The following is a 21,393-nucleotide window of genomic DNA, read 5'->3' as shown; positions in this document are numbered from 1 at the left end:
ATGGGAAGACGGGCGTGGCAAAACAAACACGCCTTATACAAAGGACGAATGAAGCGAATACACGCAACAAGCGTTAAAGCACTCCAGAATCAAACTAATACTCTATGTGCACACCCGTCTACAACGGACTGAAAACAGAACCAACGACACTCTGCGTTAGAGTCAATTCTAGCCCTTCTTGGCAGCTATCTAATGTTGAATTCGAATTACAGATCGCGAGTGCTGGGCCAGATTGCGAATGGAGCGCGCAGATCCGAGCGGGATTGCTCTTGTCAAATCCGTGATTGGAATGCGCGCGTCTCGACGGCAACTGTTGGTGAGCGAAAATCTAGCGAGGAAGCACGAGAGGGTGCGAGGGAGTGCTTTGCTTTTCAGACACCCATCGGTGATTGATTGAAAGGCGGACGCACAGAATACGTCACTTGAACTTCCGGTCAAATCCACCGATTTCGGCGGAGTAAGGATTCTTGCTCCCACAGAGCGATTCGTGATCTGCGGTTGCTCTCAATGTGCCATTGGAATTAACACACAATTCTCTCTCCCGATCCGCCATTTGAATGTGATGAGCAGAAAAACTTGATCTGGATCTCCCATTGGAATTCAACATAAGATGGCGTTTCAGTACCGAAACGTCCTTACAGTTTATCACGTTGTCGCGTTGCCACGTCAACTCCGTGTCCTTGCTGTGTCGACGGTTCGTCGCTTCTGTCATCAATGTCTTCCCCAAGTTCCCACCGTCGTCGTTCTCTGTCGCCGAACGAGCCACTCGTTCTCATTGCCGGTTGGTTCCGGTCATGGAAGTGTTCTCCGGCTAGGTTAGGGCGAACGCCTAACTCGTCGACGGGGTCTTGACTGTGGTGCAGGTTGCATATGTTCTGGCTCAAAAAGAAGGAGCTGTAGTCCACCAAGTAACTGCTGTGACAGGTTGCGGCAAGTCCCGGCAGCCTCACTCGAGTCTTCCGAGATCAGCAGCCACTCCCTGAGCCTTCACCGACAGCCTCAGTACCAGGTGGCTCTACGCTCCACTGCTTCCGTCACCGTAGCGACGCTCGTTTCCCACGTCTTCGCAGCTCGGCGTGCGAGGACACAGTGCCACCTCATCCTCCGGGATTTTTCTTCTCGGCTCAGGTCGCGAACTACGAGCCTTTCTCCTACCAATCTTTTGCGTCTACGTGGCTGGTGCACGTGCCCTCGGGGGACTCTTTTCTCCTCGTGCAACGTCGCCACGTTCAGCACGCACCTCGTGCCTCTCTTTTACTCACCCAACGCCTCCTAGAAAAACTATGCCTGGAACGTCGCGCTCTTTTCAATTGGGAGCTTTCTGCCGGCACGCCATCTCGGAGGCCATGCCTCCTGCCTTGTGTTGCGACTGGCCGCCGCGTGAAGCCGCTCACCTCCGTACCGCTTAGTCACGAGACATAACCTTCCACGTGATATCACGGCTGCTCGTAGGCAACTGTCGGAGACGCTCGCCTTCGTACCGAAAAAGGAGAGTAAAATCAGAGGGTGAGGCAGCACGTTGCGGCTCACGTTCCAGGCATATTTTTTTTAGAGGCATTGACTCATCCCATGCATCACCATCTTGATTTCTGAACGGGTCTCCATGGCAGATAAGTATATCGTGTAGACCTACAAGTGCACCTGACTGACAGGTCTTGCTGTCACAGCCGAGCATGCGCAGATAAGCAAAGTGAGCCATTGGGCTAGTTGGTTTTTCATGACTAAAAAAAATTGCGCTACAGTTGCTGTGGAGAACGAAGTTAGGCAGGAGACAAGAAATGAAGTGGACACTGCAAGCACCGACTATCAACTGACGTTTATTGAAAGAACTTGGAAGAAAGAAGACTTCCAGGAAAGAGAAAAATCGGTTTACGAAGAGGGTGGGGCGCGAAATTCTTGCTTAACTGTCTAAAGATGCTTCGCGTGGAGTGATTACAATTACCAGAATGGGTGCTGATGCAAATTCCTTCTCCGAGTATGCTGATTCAATTGCTATTTCTCGCTTCCAATTATTTAGATTTCCGTGGGGGGTTAGTAGAATTCGTAATGAAGTGGAAGTTTATGTGTCCTAACACACAATATAACAATGCTCCTTGGCGCCCACACCATCCAGCATTTAGGAGAATGCCGTAGACACGTCTTAACTTGAATCTCATGAACTGAGGGAATGAACCAGTGAATCTCTCTACAAGTTGTGACAATGGAAAGGCGTCTACACAGCTGAAAATGCATCTGCGCATGCTGCTGCGTCATTGCCATTCTTTGTCGGTTCTATCCATGACGCAACATCTCGTGAGCACGACCTTCGTGTGACGGTCGCAGTGTCGTCGGTCATTACTTCTCGGAGCTCCGCTACAGCCTGGTCTGAATGGCAAAAAAAAACATTGTTAGCACTGTCTTTGTTTATAAGTACATTCTTTCTTCATTTTGCTAGGATTATTTAATACTTGAAGGGCTTAAAACTTGTATAACCAATTCTTGGCCAATCTCTGAATGGGTGTGAGCCATGGCGGATGCATCATCATCATCAACACCTTGTGTCACGTCTTCTTCTTTCCTTCCTGCGAACGTGCGTGGTAATCATTAAAGGTCAATTGTCATGGAAGATGTGATAGCATGGTACCGATACTAAAAGCTAAGACCTTCTTAGCACTTCGAAATACCCTTCTCAGGAATTTCTCCACTGATTCGCATCCCACTATCAGACACCTTACACGAAATTTCGACAAACTAAAAGATAACACGAAAATGAAAAAAAAAACACTGTCTGTACAGAACCTGCAGCGAATTTTGGCTCAATTTTATCTCGACCTGGAGAAAGAGAAAGAAAATAAAACTCCTTCTTACATTGGCTTCCGATGAGAAGCCCAGCTAATGCAACTCACTGCAGATTTTTTTCGACCTCCCTTCGAATATATGATAACGCTCCTTCATAATAAAATCACATCTTGCTCGTTTTCGCTTCTGTGCGGCAGACGTCTTAACCTGCCATCAGCTGTACTTCTAGCAATCGAAATTATTTATTGAAAAAAAATCACTGCTCCCCCGTGCCGTAACTATTCGCAATCGAAGAAAATTAAACCATGCCTGCATTTTTGTCTGCATTGAGCGGTTTCCTTTACAACATTAGTAAATGAACTATTACACAATCCAGCCCTCTACACAGTGCTTACAGGACGTTTATTCATCTAGAAACCCTGCAAGGTACATCTGCACGACGAAGACGAAAATGCACCGCGGAAAATTGTGCGATTCACTTTCCTTCCGCGAACTAAAACCATCTTAGTTAATGGTTTGACGTTAGCGACTTGAACGCTGATTCATGCGACGTAGCTGCATTACGATTGCAAATTTTTTTTTAATGAATCCAGCACGATGGCTTCTTCTATGACGCGACCCGCGCGCTGGCAGCGCGTGAACTTCTTCTCTTCCGCTGAGAGCCGATCAGAAGCGTTGCTCGGCCCCGTTGCGACCAGTTCCCCATGGAGCTCCGCTCGGCTTAGTAAACGTGAGTTATTGTCCACACTCTTTTCTCTAGTAGCGATTTCTCGTATGATTCACAGCTAGGCGCTGATTTCGGGACGGGAGATGAAATAAGCGGGCTTAGCGTTTCCGAAGCGTCATCTGATGTTCTTTGAGGCACAGCGATGAAACTTCCATGGAATATGAGTGGTTGTCTTGATTCGGGGCTGGTGTTTTGTAACCACACCTTCTTGTCGCTTTCGCATCTAGGCCAGTCGGCAGAGAGTCCGCCCATGTTAACGGGACTAGCCGGCCTTGAGAAGCGGATCATCAGGCTACCCTAGAATAAATCGTAAGACGTCTGCAATAAGTCCCTGGAGTGTGGGTGGTGGAAGGATTTTACCCAACAGAGATGTTCTTCAACAGAGAAGTCCTCCGACGGAGAGATCTTCCAGAATTTAATTGTAGCACAGTGTTGTCCTGTTGGCCATCCCTGCAAACTACTCGCAGAACCACGCGTCTAAAGGGATATTTACATGGGGAATAAGTCTGTGGGGGAGGAGCGGCGATTGCCAATGACGTGGCAACGACGTCACGGATTGCGTCCAAACTCTTACCAGTGAGTGGCTGCAGAGGGGCCGCACCCACTCGGTAATCGGTTACCTCCCGCGCCTCCCCCGACGATATCTCCGTAATGGGAATACCCCTTAACGGTAGACATATTATGTCAATCCGGTGCTAGAGCACACTCGCCTGGCTTCCCTGATACGTCCCTTGCTATTTGTGAAGCCGATTTAGGCACACCACATGGGAAACTCTGTAACTCAAACGTCTCACCGAAGCAAGCAAGCACTTCCCGCGCTTGTTCGTGTGTTCGTAAACTGTGTACAGCGATGATTGCGGCATGCAGGCTTCGAGATTTACGGAATGAATGGAACAATGATGCACAAAAAGGTATACGTTAAAAGGCTGTGAGGACCGCCAGCGCTGCTACATGAAAACGTATGTTCACATAGGTTGACACAGTTTGTTCATGGGCTTAGTTTCAGCACCAACCTTTTTTTTTCTGCGTAAGATCTGTTTGCCGCCGTTAGCCTGCCACTTTCACTATTGAATTATACGCACGCTGTCACTAATAACCACTACAATTGTTCTGACGAACATATGCAGTGTAACAACGACTTCGTGAAATGTAGGCTCTGATTTTCATTCACCAACTTGTTTAACGTGAAAATTGGTCGTGGCACCTAAACGAGCGTGAAAATTTTACACATTTTTTATTAGAATAGGTAGCTAATTACACTTTTATTATGCCTAGAAAATTCGTTTGCTCGTGTGCGCGACATCGGTTTAGAGATGTTTTTAGAGTAACCAGTCTATTTTCCTAATTCATGGGAAAGCCTTCTTCAGTCGCGCCTATACGCCTTCACTATACAGCACAATGTTGTTGCTATTGGCTTGAAGATAGTTCAAGATGGTTGTCATAAACTAATGCGGAGTAAAGACGTCCTCATAAATGTGGATTCCGATTTCCATAAGATTTTAAGATTGTAATGTCTCTAGGACGTTATTTGAATGCTAAAGCGGAAACCCCGTAACCACGTACTCATTGGTATTTATGTTTCCACTCCTAGCTATGCTGTTAATGTATCCGTTAATGTGTTACCTGCCGTTTATCTTCGTCTCAGTATGGTGGGCCCGCAGCACCGTTTATATCTCTGACTAAACGCTATAAGGAGCACCAATAAAATATAATTATCAATATTGTCCTGGTTCAGGGCCCATATTAAGAAAATACATCTTGCGACAAATTTGTTGGCAAGATTACATAGTTTTTAGTCAAATGAGCTGCTGAGCGCAAAGCCAGATGGTTAGTATCAGTGAGCACTTACGAAAAAAAAACTTTTCGATTTCGGCCTCATGGTTCATCCTCGAGTTAGTTTTGTTCGCAAGAGAAGGTGCGAGTCAGTCGTGGAGTAGACCATGCCATGCATTAGTGATAACAGCCGCGCAAGAAATACTTTGTGAATTTGTTTGCCAGTGGCCTGATTCACGAAGTCTCTCGTACGTAAAAGCTTTTGCACACTGGTCAGCATCTCTATCGAATGCACACTGGTCAGAATCTCTATCGGTTTTCATTCTTAGCGAACTTCACAAGCGCAACAACGTTTCGCGGACGCTAATTGAGCAAGTGTGTTCTTTCACTCAGCTTGCCGAACCGTTCGTACTTGTGCAGGCGACGGGGACGCGTGGCGCTCTCACTGCGATGGCCACCCGCAAGCGTCACACTGCCACTGCTGGACCCGGCAGGCGCAATCAGCGCCACGGAGAGAACCAACGCACGCGACGTACGCCCCCGCACGGGGGCGACGAAGAGCCCGACCATCGCGTTGAATGGGATGTGGCCGATTACAGTTTCGACGACAGCGTAATGCCGTGGCCAGGCTTGGTGAACCAGCCTTTCCTCTATGTGCCATCTTCTATGATCGGCTACCCCGAGCTCATGTCTACATTCAGCCCCTACGGTTCCTTCGTCGACGAGAACGGGGACGTCTTCAATGCTTACTACGCGGACGAGTACGCAAATACCAGTGGTTTCGAGTCGCAGGAAGAACCCGTTCTCTACGATTACGACCTTGACTTGCACCAACAGGTCGAATACGCTCGGCTCCTGCACGCTTCCATGATGCGGGCGCGCGGCGTCGGTGACAGACCGGAGGAAGAATACAGCGGTACGGGTGAACCACATCACGGCTTCGCCGACGACGCCGAGACACCGCGGCGCGTCATGAGCAGAGGCGGTCGCGGTGACGCCCAAGAGGACCTGGAAGCTTTGTTGGAGCAACCCTGGGACCAATTGCCTGACGACTACTACGGTCCCGTAGTGACCAGCTACGGCACCGTGTCCGTCATCCTACAAGACTGCATACGCGTAGACATCGCGACGGATGGCTCCGTGCGAGTGGTCAACTTTGCCATGCACTGCACGGCGGTGATCGACTCCTCGGGCGACTCCAGCTGCGTGTGTCACCCGTGTGGCCGCGTGCTCCAAGAAGGTGAGAACGTGGACATGGCTTCGGGCACCAGGTTGGCCAAGGTCTCCAGCCGTGGAGTGACTTTCACGGCACTCAACCATGGTCTCGTCTATCTCGTCGACGCTTCTGGGACCAAGTCGACCACCGAGCGGTTTCGAAACCTATTCTACGATGTGCCACTAAGCATGTTCTACTCAAACCAAGATCAAAGCACAGAGCGTTTCCGCGAGTGTTTCCGTCTAATGCGGGAGGCGAGGCAGCGAAGCACTCGTAATGGCGATGAGATTTGGCTCGTCGGTTGCGTACGCATCAAGCAGACACCCTGGGGAGACGTCCAGGTGTCGCGTGACTCGGGAAGACGGGTCATCTGGACCTCGCCCACGGCTGGAACCATGTCGGTGGCCACTCCGCTCGTCAAAATCGCCTTGAGCACCGATCCCGCTCGATTCTTCTTCGTCAAGATGGGACAGAAGAAAATCAGCGCCAGCGCAGAGGCCTTCACGGTGAGGAACGGCAGCCAGAGCGCTGGCTTCGACAGTCAGGGCCGCGTCACTCTGCCCTGACACTGATTTTTAGGGCCACGTGTACTGAAAAGTACCGAACATGTCTCCTTAATCGGCTTCATGAAATTGACTCGTTCCAAGGACTCTTTGGTTTTTTCTTTATTCTGTAGTCCGGAGTTCAACTGGACTGACTGTGATCATTCTTGTATCACTTAGATGTAGAGGCATACTGTACTTGTCACAACTATGAGCTTCCTGGCGCCAAGGGAGGTCGAGTGTGATCTGAAAATGGTTCAGTCAGCCGTTTGCCCCTAGAGCTCTGTCAAAAAAAAAGTCACCTGTGTTCCTATTGAGATTGAATGCTATGTCAGCCGTGACATCAGCGCTGCTTGTCTGTTAGAGCGACAAAGAAAATTTTTGAGGGAAACTTTGTGAGATCACGCAGGATTCCAGAGGAAGCCAAAGAGGGAAGTCGTGACGCCGCGCGGAGGTGGATTCCTGGCACATCGTGGCATCTCTGGCGAAGTAGCCTTTCTGTCCAGCCCGCGTCAGGTGGGACAGCTCGAGTAAATTGTCAACTGCTCTAAATCGTGCAACATCGGACCATCATCGCTCGCAGATCTAATGACACCAATAAAGAGCACCGTGTTCTCGCCTGGTGCGACACAAAACGTTTAGCAGTCGTTACATTCCTTGGGTCTTTTTACGAATTCAGCGCGACTGCACGAGATTGGAAGCAACGTGTATACTTAAGAATGGGTGCTCGCTCAGCCGTCGAACGGTGGCCTTTCAAACGAAGGGATGACTACGGGAAAAATTGAAGCTTGCCTAAAGCCGCCGAAGGCTTGAAACAGTGAAACTACGATTCTGAGGACTAATCTGGTTGCTCCTAGGTTGCCTATAGGCGTTATCTAGGTGATGCAGGTTGTTTCTGTATAGGTTGCTTCTACGTCACTGATAGACTGAAGCTAGGTGATACCAAATTGCGTTAACTTAGATTCTCGGAGAAGAGAGGTTCGAGGTAACTACAGTCACAGACGTGATACAGACAGAACTTCAAAACACAAAAAATTCGCGCTCAAACTAAGCGTTCGCACCTCTCGATTTACGGGCATGTAGTCGTTAACAAATACACCTTCTATCGCTTCGCGGGGTCTCCTCGCAACCGCCGATGTCTTTCCCGTTCCCTAGTATTCTCTCGTTGTACACTTGTCACGAGGTCATCCTTTACGAAAGGGAACGCGCACGCGCATGGCCTGTTCGTTGCGGTGGTTGCCTGCAGCACCGTCAACGGATGGCTGAAGAAATCGCGTCTTGCTTTTGGCGGCACCACCGGAGCGGGAGTGTTATCTAGCAGTGCTCGTCCAACGGCCATGACTCTTTGTATTGTTTGCCAATAGGGGACGCCTAAAGCCACCACGCTTTCTTTGGACACCAAATGCCACTGTGCTCTCTTTGGTTGTCGGTTGATGATGCTGCTGGCAGTAGCCGCGGAGCGCACTCGTGTGTTCCCTTTCATTAAGGACGACCGCATACGTACTCCGGTTCTGCGGCTCGCCGCCGTCGTTTCGCAGCCGTTTCTTGGACGAAGTGGTGCCTCCTTCATTTATTGGTTCCCCAGTGGTGAGTACTGTGGCAATTATGCCCTGTGGTATACAGCCGTTTATGATGATGAATGGTTTCTGGATCGTGACTCGCACGGAACGATTCACTGGACAGCTTCACCGCGAAGAAAATTGTAGCTGAAGATTTCATGATAATGATACGGAAATCCCGGTGCATTCCACACATCGTGAAAATCATGCCTGTGCGAAACATTTGGCGAGAAGCTGACTGGGTGGCATGTTTTGGGCCTACGAGATGAAAAGCTTGTACGAATTCCACCCTGTCCACTGTTTTTTCATGAATGCGCTTGCGTTAGTCGCCTTTTATTGCTATCTATAAAATGCAGTGCGTTTTGTTTTTTCTTCAAATGTAGCGCTACAGTTTTTAAAGGACCCTAATCAGCCTCTAAAAACACAAAAAACAAGCACGTTATTCTCTCCAGGCATTTCCTATCTTTGCGGCAAAACTCGTGACGTCAGCAGAGCGCTCGCGTGACGTCAGCATGAAATAAGCTCTCCATTGGTCGATATACGACAGATGTCTGTTGCGAATCGTCACGTATACCCTGCTGTGTTATGCATCTGCATGCCCGTACTTCCTTGTTTTGCGCGACTATCGTGCGCGATAAACTGCTTGCAGTTAATTTTCTACATTTGCGACTGCGCAATCGGAGATGGCAGCCTGTAGTTGAAACACGTGAAATGGGCCGCCCAACCTCGGCCAGGGGGCTCTGCGCCGCGCGCGTTTCGCCGCCTTTTTAGCAAAAGCCGGTCGCCCAGTGCCCCGTTCCTTGCTGCCTGCGCTATCTCAGCACGTTCACGCGCTCTGCACGTGCTGTTATCTGGTCGCCCTGCACGTGCAACGTCACCTGTGACTTGCTCCGAAGGTTTAAAAAATTTATAGAAACGTTTTCACACTGTGAATTTTATCAGAACCAAAAGCGGTTCAGTGGCAACTTTTGCGGGACCAAGCAAGTCGAACACGATGTCTTTCAGCGAGTGCTATAGAGTGAAGGTCGATGGTATCATGGTGAACAGCTGCCTTTCTATAACATTAATAGTGAAGTGACGGTGCGAATTCTACATGTATGTTGCCGGTGTTGGGACTCCGGGTCCTGCCGGTCTCGTTTTCGGTAGCTGGCCCCGTCGCAGGATCTATCGTCCAACAATTCAGCGAGAAGAAGCGCCCGAACGAACGACAGAGATTTATTTACATGTGTAGAAGTGGTCAACTGATCCAAAGAGAGAAGAGTGAGAGATACAAAACGTCTTCGGCATTTTATAGCGCCGCGTTGCCGACACTGGGCGCACTGTCCGCATCGTCAGCCAATACGGTGGCTCCGGCACCTCGGCCACGAGAGAGGGGGAAACACACCTCACAACACATGGAGTGGCACAACCTAACACGAGGTCCATATATGGTCACGGCGCCCTAAAATGTTACCAAACATGGTCACGAACGCACAGCAGGTTCCGGAGTTCTCCCGGCGAGAGGGGGAGCCTGAATGGGGAGGGGGGGGGGTGGTCGACACAGTCGGTCAAGAACCGGTTCTCCCCCAAACTCCTCCTGCTTGGTTTCCTAGGGCCGGTCGTAACACCGGTAAAGCGCACATGTGCAGCAGAATTCGTCTTCTCGGAGCCGCCTTGTATATAGCGTTCGGATTTCTATTGCTTGAATACCAAATTGTCACACGGCTTTATATCAGTAGGAGGTCAGTGTGGAGCGATTGAATTTGTCTGCCCTGTTCAGTCCCTGACACAATTTCAATGCGGTGTGTTCAGTTTCACAAGAGTTTCGCTTTTGCCGAGGTTTTCATCGGATGTGAACAAGGTCGTATCGTAAGTTCAATGGCACCTTTGATTTTCTGCAGCTTATTCGAAAGTACAATGATGCGCACAAAAATATTTTATTTTCTCTTCAGCCATGCTTGTTTCCTGCAGCAGATGTACCATTTCGGATAATATCTACGCCTGATCAAGCAGCATGTTCACCGATTCGAATGTCAAATTGGTTGTTTTGACCGTCATCATATCACACAATACCCTCTAGGATCGATCATGTTGTTAGTTAAGCCGAGATTGGCCTTTCATAATCGCGTTAAATTTCATGGGACCACCGAAAACTTTATATCTACCTTGGTTCTTTTTTCAACTAATTATCACAGCGGCAGCTGTATATCGCCCGCAACTCGGGTGCATGCAAGGACATATTTTACGTGCCAAAACCATCATATCAGTAGGAGGCACGCCATGGTTTTAGACAACAGATTGAGGCAGGCCACCTGAGGGTGTTTTTTTTAACGTGCACCTAAATTTATCTGAAGTGTACATGGCGCGACGACCACGGACAGAGGGTGCACACACACCGAGCGTCATTTCTGTTTACACTGAGCGTCATACCACTGTGCGCTTGAAATATGCAACACGAACACGCCCTGTATATCATTCTTGCACCAAAATCTGAGCTCACTGTGGCTGCGTTTCGCTCCCATGGAAATACAGCTGGCATATGCGGGAATAGAACTGATGACTTCAATCCTATCATCACAACACCTTATCGTGCTAACTTATCGGTGGGTGTTGCTTGCAAGACTTGTACGTATAAACGCTCAGCGTACATGAACCCGCAGCACAGATCTGTTTACACTGAGCGGCGACGAGAAGTCTACGACACATCAGCTGAATAAAACATTTGGAGGGCTCACAGTGCGGTATTTTAAGTGTATTAAGCTAGCATGCTCCACCATTTTCGCACTATCAATGGTTGTATCGGAAAGCCAGCTAGAGCCAGATCTTGATATGTACAGCGGTTGTATATTTTATATAGTTTCAGTTTACAAACACGCTTTCTTTTAATATGAGTCCGACCATCGCGTTTCTTTCAGTTAATCACTAGTTTGTAGTACTGACCACTTTTGTAGTATAATCTACTTTTGACGTCTTCGCTTCTCACACTGCTTGCATTTCAAACGGTAGAACTTGACGGACAGTTTTCAGATCTTCGCCATGTTTAAAATTTTGTAGCAGCTAACAATGCAACAGCCACGGAGGAAGGAGAGATAGGAGAGGGCATGCCCAGCCGGCGCGCTACGTGAAAAGTGTGGAGGAAATGAAATCATGGCGGCCATATTCAATAGGCACATTGGCGGCGTTGCTGTGGTTATGTGTTGCGCAGTGGAGCTGGTCTAGCAGTGAGCGGCCGCGGCTGGCGGTGGCATGTGTGCCTCCCCAGGTCTCGTGCTGAGCCGTGACGGACAATATCCGTGCTCTGTGCCGCGTTATTGGTTACGCGGTGTTCTCCTGCAGTTAGTGTACTCTTAGCAACGTTTACAAATCCTTTTATCCGTCACAGCGTTTCAACAGCGCGTAAAACGAGTGCATATCCATGTCTACGCCGTGGCAGCAGCAGTGCGTGCAATGTGTCGTGCGGCGGATGAAGCAATTAGTGTTCAGCGAAATTGCGTTTGGCACCATGATGAAGCGGAACGACGAAGAACGCCTTGCAGTGCGTGATGGTTGGGCAGTGATCCTGCTTGTGACAACGGACGATGCTGTTGAGCCCAGCAAGACGCAATGAAGACCATGTGCACATACCTAGTTTCGCGTTGTGTGTGAACAGTAACAACTTGTATGTGCGTATTAAAACACCTTTTCTGTTCCGCTTCGTGTTCTCTCCGCCAGCATTGCATGTAATCTCAACGCAACAGCAACCGCGCTCAAGTGTTACTTGCACCGTGCTCGAAGTCACCACGGTCACAGAATGCTGACGCCGGAGAGTTTCACGCGGAACACAGACACAGTGGCCGGACGCTACGTGGGCCGCGTGGCGGAATTCAACCGCAAAAGGCGCACGGCTGATCGTGTTGTCTGTACAGTTGCTGAATTAATGACGTGAAAACACTTGCCGTTGTCAGTGCATCTAGTGCGCGTTCTCTGGTACTTGCTTCGTTGTCGGTGAGCCGTTACTCGCTGTTAAGACTCGGACGAAATGATTTCACCGAAGGTGTCGCGCTGGCCCAGAGCGTTGAGCCCAGTTCCATTAGTTTCGGATCGTCACGACACGCACGCTGCGCAGCTGACGTGCTTTACGAGCCGGAGATAGAGTCGTGCTTCTTCTTTACATTCGGATGTAAACAAGAGAGGAGAATTCACGCAGTCAATATGGCCGACTTCCGGCTTCATTTAGGTTTCACAACGAGTGACGTCAGGGCCTCTCCTACCTTTCCTTCCTCCGTGGCAGCAGCAGTGCGTGCCTGCTTTCCAGAATGACGCAGGAACACTGCCTACAGCGTGCAAAATGCGAGATAAGCGCTCCAAGGAACGCGTTTTCCGTGTGGGCAGTGGGAAACCCGGCAAGCGCGGCCCGTCCGAGCAACCGGAGCTTTGCCTTCTTTCCGCTAGGGCGGTAAACGGCGCTGCTCAAACTTGAGTCTGTCCTCGCTATCCTGAATGTCTAAACACTTATTACTACGTTTCCACGTGCTTTATGAAAAGAAGAGGGCACAGCGCTCGTATGAAGGGTAGCGAAGGCGAGACTGCCTTGCCTTAGAAATTGGTGTGGTTTATGGGCCCTTAAAATGCAACTGCGCCATGGATTGATGTATTTCTGTATATTCAGCATTTGCAGTATGTCGTGAGTTTGTCTGGAATCTCTGCTACTCTGGCTTGTAGAAGGTAGCTATAATCCGAATTAACGTCGACGCTCGCATTCCACCACGCGCTTTGTATTCATCACTTTTATTGAAACGCAGTGCAAGCAGCGTATACGCTGGTGCATTCACGAAGGGATGAGCAACGTTGCTCTGTAGCGCGCTCACTCCTCTAAGTCCGCACGTAATGTTTATTGCGCTATAGACAAAACTGCAACCACACTCACGTTGTGGACCAACTTCACAGCGGGTGTTGTTGTTTGGCAACCGTTGATGTAACAAATTTTTTCACGGCCTGCATACGGCGTCCACTACATTGCTTAAGATGCTCTGCTTCTGAACCGAAGGTCGTGGGTTCGATACCGGCTGAAGCGGTCACATTTTGGTGGAGGTGAAACGGCAGAGGCCCCTGCACTGCGCGAAGTCTGCGCACGTGTATGAACACCAGGTGGCCAAAATATCCGGAGACATCCAATGCGGCGTCTCTCATGATTATATCGCTGTTCTGGGCTGTAAAACCCCACGTATTAATTATAATGACCAGTACCGCGTGGTTTCTCCCCAAGGGTAATTTCATCATGTCTACTACATACACATCGTTTCTTTTGGTTAAAACACTGCCCATTTTACCTCTCTTTTGGTTGATATGCAACTATAGACCGTGAAGCACGTGTGACACGGTCATGCTTACAATAAGCGCCTTATAGTACGCTGGTATGCGCCACACATGACGGGGGCAAATTGTTTCGCCACGTACGCCGCATGCATGTTATAATGTTGTGAAACGAGCTCCTCTAAGTTTGTCACACACACACTTATCCGCATAGGCGAATTTCGGAACTAAGATCAGTAGGCAACCATGGGAGCACCACGACAGAAGGATTGATCAATGGACAGACAGATAAAAACGGTCAAATTTCCTGTTGCTCGGGGGAAATTGGTTGGCATTTAACGAACATGACACAACTGTAAAACTCAAGTGACGCCTTCAAATCGATACTTAACTGAAAGAAAGACAGTTAGATAAGCCCAGTACACGCAGCGGTTGCCATGATTTATATCCATCGCCATACCTCTGAAGCTGGGTCGTCCAGCACTCGAGTACGCAGTATGTCTTCGCATCGTGGAGGATGTTTTCTGATGAGAATTATATTTCTAAACGAGTTTACCACCCACACTAATTATTCTCTGCCAACAACAACAAAAAAAAAGACAACGACGTGAACGAATGCAATCACTGTTGTTCGCTTTGGCGTTCTTTGCCTGCTACTATTCTTGTGCTTTTAATTACGTATCTGAGAGCTCGTACAACATTTATTTCGAATGTGAGATTTTCGATATGGAAACCTTTGCACTTTTGTATGCTTTCCTGTTTGCTTTGTCGTCGCCGAAAAGCTGAAGGTATAGTTTACCCCTCACAGACGCCGAATAAATGATAAAGCGTCTCTTGTTTTTTGTCTCGACATGCCACTGCATGCGCGCCTGATGTCGATGCAAAAAGAATATATATATATGGTATACATTTCTTTCCCTCATTCATTAACGAGGGTCTCGTACTGGCAGACTTGATGCTGTTAGGTTGCATACGAGGGACTATTGGTCAGCTGCCGGCTCGTAATAAGTTCACGTGCTACGTGACGCCATACAAGCTCATAAAAAGAGTGTACCACACTAGCCGCCATGGCTACAGGTGGCGCTGACTGACACTCCCATGTTTAAATTCACATATAAACCCAATAAAGTGGCTGGGGGAATTGCCGCCGTGATAGCTCGGTGGTGGAACATCTAGCGTGTTATTCGGAGGTCGTAGGTTCGATTCCTGCTCATGGCAAGTTGTTCTTTCACCCACTTTTCTTTCTTCTTATTTACTTTACATTGGTTCTAATAACTTCTCCTATACATTCCTTGGCATTATTGTCTGTTAGAACTCAATAATATTGTGTCAAAACACGGAAAAACTAGCCCTTAGGTATGAACTTTTTTCCTTATATATATATATATATATATATATATATATATATATATATATATATATATATATATATATATATATATATATATATATATATATATATATATATATATATATATATATATATATATATGTGTGTGTGTGTGTGTGTGTGTGTTGGAGTGGTTCCTGGCTCGTACATTTCCTTCGCTTGGTGACCTCATATACGATACATTTATTTTTCGCTTTCGAGCTAAGCGGAGGAAAAACTGCTACATGAAAAAGCATCTTCTCCTCATCGCTCTACTAGAGCAAAACTGCTCATACCTATAGTTGTTAGACGCCCGTCTTTCTTACAGTTTTTCACCTATTGCTCATTGATGGCAACTGTCTTGTCTTTTCCCAAACGACTCCAGTCTCAGATGGCGCCGCTATTCCGTCACCAAGTCACGTGCTGACGAATCCATTTCTTCGATCGCAGACCAAACCATCGCGGCATGTGGTCCCTCACAGCGCGTTATAAGTTATGTTATTCCATAGGAATGGGAACTGCGTTGTCTACTACCACTATTCTTCTTTTTAATCATCATCCTAATATTGTTATTATTTTCGCATTATTATCAATAATGGGTTTGTGTATACGGCTCGTAAGATGATTTTATACAATCATCCCTGAACCTTTGAACGTATCCGTGTCGTGCACAGAAACCTCACTGCACACTAAGGCTACAACGGTTGCGATCAGCAACGAGGAACCCACATGCACACAAGAAAATATCTGGCTTAACAGTAGTACAGAACTGCAGCAGTGCTCCTCACCGCAGGTTAGTGTGAAAGCTCGTTGATTCAAATTTCCCGGGCCTGAAGCAAACATCAAAAATAACCGAACACTGAATTGTCTTAACTGTAAAAAAAAAAACAGTACAAAAATGTTTATACACGTGTGCATTTTACATTTCTTGGTAAATATGCAAACCCAATACTGCGTGTTATGTGAAAGAGTAACGTAAAGGTCACATTTTACATCGTTCGGGACATTGTTCAAAGTGTGACCACGGCTCAAAAACAACCGCGTCAAGCTGAACCTGGCTCTGAACCCATCTTTTATTACGAGTACCACCACCACCACGAAGCACGTGATGAGACTGAAAAACTAATAATAGCATGGGGGGGGGGGGGGGCAGTTAACTATTCGTTTATCACAAGATAGCAAGCGAGTTTTATGCCATCGTGCAGACCATGACCGGTAAGTTTCCGCCATGTTTACTTTTGTGACATTACTGCTCATTGCTTGATGTCAAAGCGAACGTATATCCAGTGCCGCATCCGCTCTGGACGAAACAGGGATATGATAGTGTCCACGAAGTTCTCTGAACACAGCTGCGCGGCTTAAACGCTCACGGTCGAAACAAAACTGTTGAACACGGTATCTGCTGATGCATAAACTAAGATCGCTAATGCACAGTCATGGACGCCGGCTACTCAGTTTCGAAGGCACAGAGAATATAAGTAGCCACTGCATGTCATAGCTTTGGCCCCGGTCGATATTAACCCCATCATAGATAACGCCCACTCAGTTTAGGTGCACCGAGTAACATCGATAACGAAACAAGTCTGCGATGACCGATGAAGCATTGGTTGCTGTGGCGTAGCAAGGGGGTCACACACGTGGTCCGTACCCCCAGCTCCCCACCTCGGAATATTTTTTCGCCATGGCATATAGAGTGGAAAATGACCATTTTCCCCGGTCCCCCCTCGGTTGCCCCCGAAAAATACTTCTGTCTACGCCCCTGCTTGCTTGCCAGCAATACGATTGTGGATGGCGACCACACCTTTCTGAATGCCCGCGACCGCTTCAATTGTTCGGGAACTCCGTTTTCCCTACTTTTACGGCCCTTTGTGCTTGGCGTTCTCCAAGTATCGTCCCAATTATCCAGGTTGCAGTCAAATATGAGTATGACCGAATGAACGAGAGTTAGAGACCAGTAAGCAATAGACACGCTCGCAGGGATGAGAGGACACGCCCGGAATATCAGATTTTCGAATTAACGGGAGCCGAATTGACAAGCTTTCACTGTGTGAATGCGATGGAAGCTCGAGCAACCACCAGTTCAGTCGTGCAGAAACTTAACAGCCTTTTCTGTCATCGACTTTACACTTGTACGGGAGTGCTCTGATGAAGGGCTTCCGTGTAATAATAATAATAATAATAATAATAATAATAATAATAATAATAATAATAATAATAATAATAATAATAATAATAATAATAATAATAATAACAATAACAATAATAACAATAATAATAATAATGATAATAATGATAATAATGATAATGATAATAATGATGATGATGATAATAATGATAATGATGATAATGATGATGATGATGGTGATGATGATGGTGATGGTGATGATGATGATGGTGATGATGATGATGGTGATGATGGTGATGATGATGATGGTGATGATAATGATGATGATGATGATGATGATGATGATAATAATGATGATAATAATGATGATAATAATGATGATAATAATGATGATAATAATGATGATAATAATGATGATAATAATGATGATAATAATAATAATAATGATGATGATGATGATGATAATAATAATAATAAATTTATTTTTCATGAACACTAATAAGCTTCATGGAAACGTGTTAGACTATACGTTGGAGCGAGACTATACGAGACTGCGTGCTAAACGCGTAGAGTGTATACTGTATATATGCTACCTAAAGGTATATGCAGAGTGTGCGTCAGATCAGAATGCACATCCCTGAATCGGGGGCGGGGATCGCCTGGGCAGGCTCACTCAATGGATGTTTGGGGTACAGTGCCAGTAAATAAAAAAAAGAACACGTCAAACAAATGGGCGTAGTACTAGGAACCACACATTCTCCCCTCTCTGTCACTTTGCCTCTTTTGTACACTCACGTATTTCTTCCCATTTGCTGGCGGTTTACGACTAAATAATAATGCGCCAACTTGGTCAACAAGCCACTCTTGTGATGCTCCGCCTGCTCGTCCAAGCTGCTTCCAGACCAACTGCTATCCGTATATTTTTTTCCTTGTTGATTTTTATTTCATTATATATGTGTACTACTCCGAACACTAATTTGGGAGGTTCGCAGAATCTATGGGCGGAATGAGATTTAGACTTGAATGTCCGTATTTATTTCCTTTTGAAATAGCAAAATAGATAAGTTTTTTTGTTTTTCCTCAATGCACGCACAGTGAACGTGCGTTGTAATTACTTGGTTTCCCGAAGTTTATTAATATAGAAATGTTACATTTTACTGAAATTTTTTGAAGGCTGTAGGTACACACGTTGCGTTGTCTTCGTGTTTCAGATAACAGAATATGACATGTTTTCTGCTTCACATCGAGGCTACACACTGAATATCACACACGCGGTCGTCAGAAGTCTTATGTATTTCAGTGTTGCAGCAGTATTCCGGGTTTCCATGACTTCGTGTTAATTGACCAAGTTCGTTAGGTGTACGCGATGTATTTCAAGTGGCAAGCGACAGGGAAAACCCTTGTACTGCGTTGTTGTGAGGTTCAATTAGTCATATATCTCGGTAGGCCTACTTATTTGTGCTTGTGCAGAGGCGCCCTTAAGAGAAATGAATTACTGCGCACCGATTTTCCTGGGCTTTATTTCCGTGTGCCTGCGAGTGAGCATAATAAATTTCAAGGTCACAGTTTTAAAGCAGAGACATCGCGCGAAGTTGTTGTAAAGCTTGGCAGTATTGCAGATACCATCTTTCACGAATGCAGTGGTCGTGTATACTTAGTCAAGAAAGGGTTACTGTTGGCTACATTTTTAAATGCCAATTCAACAATAGCCATCCACTGGCAACAAACGCCTAATTTGTGAAATATGTGCGTAAACAAATACTGTATATTTGCATAATTTTGCGAAATTCTGTACGGCCCTGATACCTGCACTCAGTATTGGCTTATTCATGAAATGTTCGACAGCTATTGGTAGTGGCACCAAGCAGCCTTGTGCTTTTTTTTATGAACGAACAGTTCGGCATTTATCAGAGGCGTGGTGGTTGAAAAGTCAGAAACCATGGGGAATCACATCTGCAAGGTTCATTAATCTGTCACACGTAACTCTATGCTACACACCAGTCCTACCAGACTATTCTTTTGTAGTTGGCATAGAATTTGAGTAGTCCCATACTTTTTCACGAACAGCAGATGTCACCCTCAAATGATTTGTCACATAAAGAACAAGCATCTCCTAAAGCTGGTTTCATCGCACTAGGCGTCCTGTAGAAAACCAGCCCTGCCCAGGTGGCGCGTCGGAAACGCTCACGTGGCGCCGCCAAACGAGTTGGCTGAAAAAGTCCACAGGACCACTGGGCCACGTTGAAACGCATACGGAACTTTGCCAGACATGTTATCGGTTGTGCCTACTTTTGTGCCATGTGTTTGTGTCTGCAAAATTTACCGCTCAGGACATTGAGTTTACACGCATTGTCGAAGGCAACAGATTGGGAGCTGCGAATGCAGAGTAGGTTGATGTAGCGAAGCAGCAGTGATGCCATGACACCGGTTAACTTCAGTGCGGCTTCAGCAGTGCCGTCTTGTAGGAGGGGTATACTTTCGCAACAGTGCGCTGTCGAAATTCAAGATGCAAACTCAGCAGAAAAAAATTATGTTTACGGTGAGGAGGAAACTGTGCGCCAGCAAGTCACATTCCGAGTTTTCAGCCAAATGCCACTCGCAAGCCAAAGAAGCATCATACGACGTGAAAGTACAGGTGCGTGTTGGAATGGCGCATAAAAAAAACTTGGCTCAGTTTGCTACCTACTCGTTGAGGATGCGTTCGTCCAAGTGGCAGCTCATTTGAGCGATCGAAATTTACGTAATCGGCAGTTACAGGTTGCGTGGCATGTTAACGCACGGGTGAAATGCCGTTTCTCGTCGCACTTTTATTTTCGATGTTTTGAACAGTGCCAAGAGTAGAAGACTCGAGCATAATCGGTAGTTACAGTTATCGTATAGTTCAACTCACAGGTGATAACGTCTTTCGTATCGCGCTTTTTATCGCGGTGTTACGAACAAGGTATGAGTACTCAAAGTGGATAACTTACAAAACCGGTCACAGCTCTCGTAGCCTGTTCACGCGCTGGTGAGAAGAAATTTTTTTAGCCAATTTATTTGCGGTGCTTTAATCTTCATTTCCCTTTCTTCGTAGCTGACGGCAAAGTACGAGGTGTCCGCGCCAAATCGCACTTGCAAGACCGGCGTGAGTGGGAATTGCAAACGCATTGCAGTGGTTGCATCTTGGGTGAACGATGCGGACTCGCCGTCGTCCACAGACCGATCGCATGCTTGGGATCGGCCGTCATCTAAACCTGACACGTCAGTGAAAGAGCTCGCTGCGGAACTTTTTTTGAGATAGGCATAAAATGCATCCGCGTGCCATGCGCTGATAAGATACTCTGTGCGCCGAAAGTGTTGAATCGCTTCGCCTACGCGATTTCTTCAGCATTTACTTCTTGCTAGCATGTCTAGAACTTTGTCGGCCCCGCCGTGGTGGTCTAATGATTGATTGATTGATATGTGGGGTTTAACGTCCCAATACCACCATTTGATTATGAGAGACGCCGTAGTGGAGGGCTCCGGAAATTTCGACCACCCGGGGTTCTTTAACGTGCACCCAAACGTGGTGGTTTAGTGGTTAAAATACTCCGCTGCTGACTGACCTGTAGGTCGCGGGAGCGAATCCCGGCTGTGGAGGCTGCACTTTCAGTGGAGGAGAAAATGTTGTATAGGCCCATGTGCTCAGATTTCGGTGCACGTTAAAGAACCCCAGGTGGTTGAAATTTCCGGAGCCCTCCTCTACGGTGTCCCTCATAATCATATGATGCGGTGAACCCTACATATCAATCAACTGTGTACGTAGATATTTGATGAAATTAAAATGAGCAATTATCAGCGTTACTTTACATACTTAAGCTGTTACGTGATTGCTAAGTAAAAGCTTTGTCGCGTTTTACAGATCCGGCGTTGCCGCCGCTCTTTCTCATACGACCTCAACGGCAATGAGTAAAAGATGATGTTTTGGTGGTACCCCTCTACTTTGTGGCACATTAAACGCAACAGTACCTTCTTTTCTTGCTTTTTTTTGTGGGCGGGGATTGGGGGAAGCCCT

General features: G+C 47.0%; 1 protein-coding gene across 1 annotated transcript; it reads left to right on the top strand.

The window, feature by feature from the left end:
* The first annotated feature begins 3,425 nt into the window (after positions 1-3,425).
* On the top strand, positions 3,426-7,672 carry LOC142769097 (uncharacterized). The gene is made up of 2 exons (XM_075872025.1): positions 3,426-3,508; positions 5,699-7,672. Exon 2 carries the CDS (start codon positions 5,729-5,731, stop codon positions 7,058-7,060), a length of 1,332 nt encoding a protein of 443 aa, XP_075728140.1. The 5' UTR covers positions 3,426-3,508; positions 5,699-5,728; the 3' UTR covers positions 7,061-7,672.
* The last annotated feature ends 13,721 nt before the right edge of the window (positions 7,673-21,393 follow it).

This window comes from Rhipicephalus microplus, chromosome 1, assembly GCF_043290135.1.
Source record: "Rhipicephalus microplus isolate Deutch F79 chromosome 1, USDA_Rmic, whole genome shotgun sequence".
NCBI classification, from domain to species: domain Eukaryota; kingdom Metazoa; phylum Arthropoda; class Arachnida; order Ixodida; family Ixodidae; genus Rhipicephalus; species Rhipicephalus microplus.
Note: the sequence above shows the minus strand (reverse complement) of the source record. Positions and strands in the feature narration are given on the sequence as shown.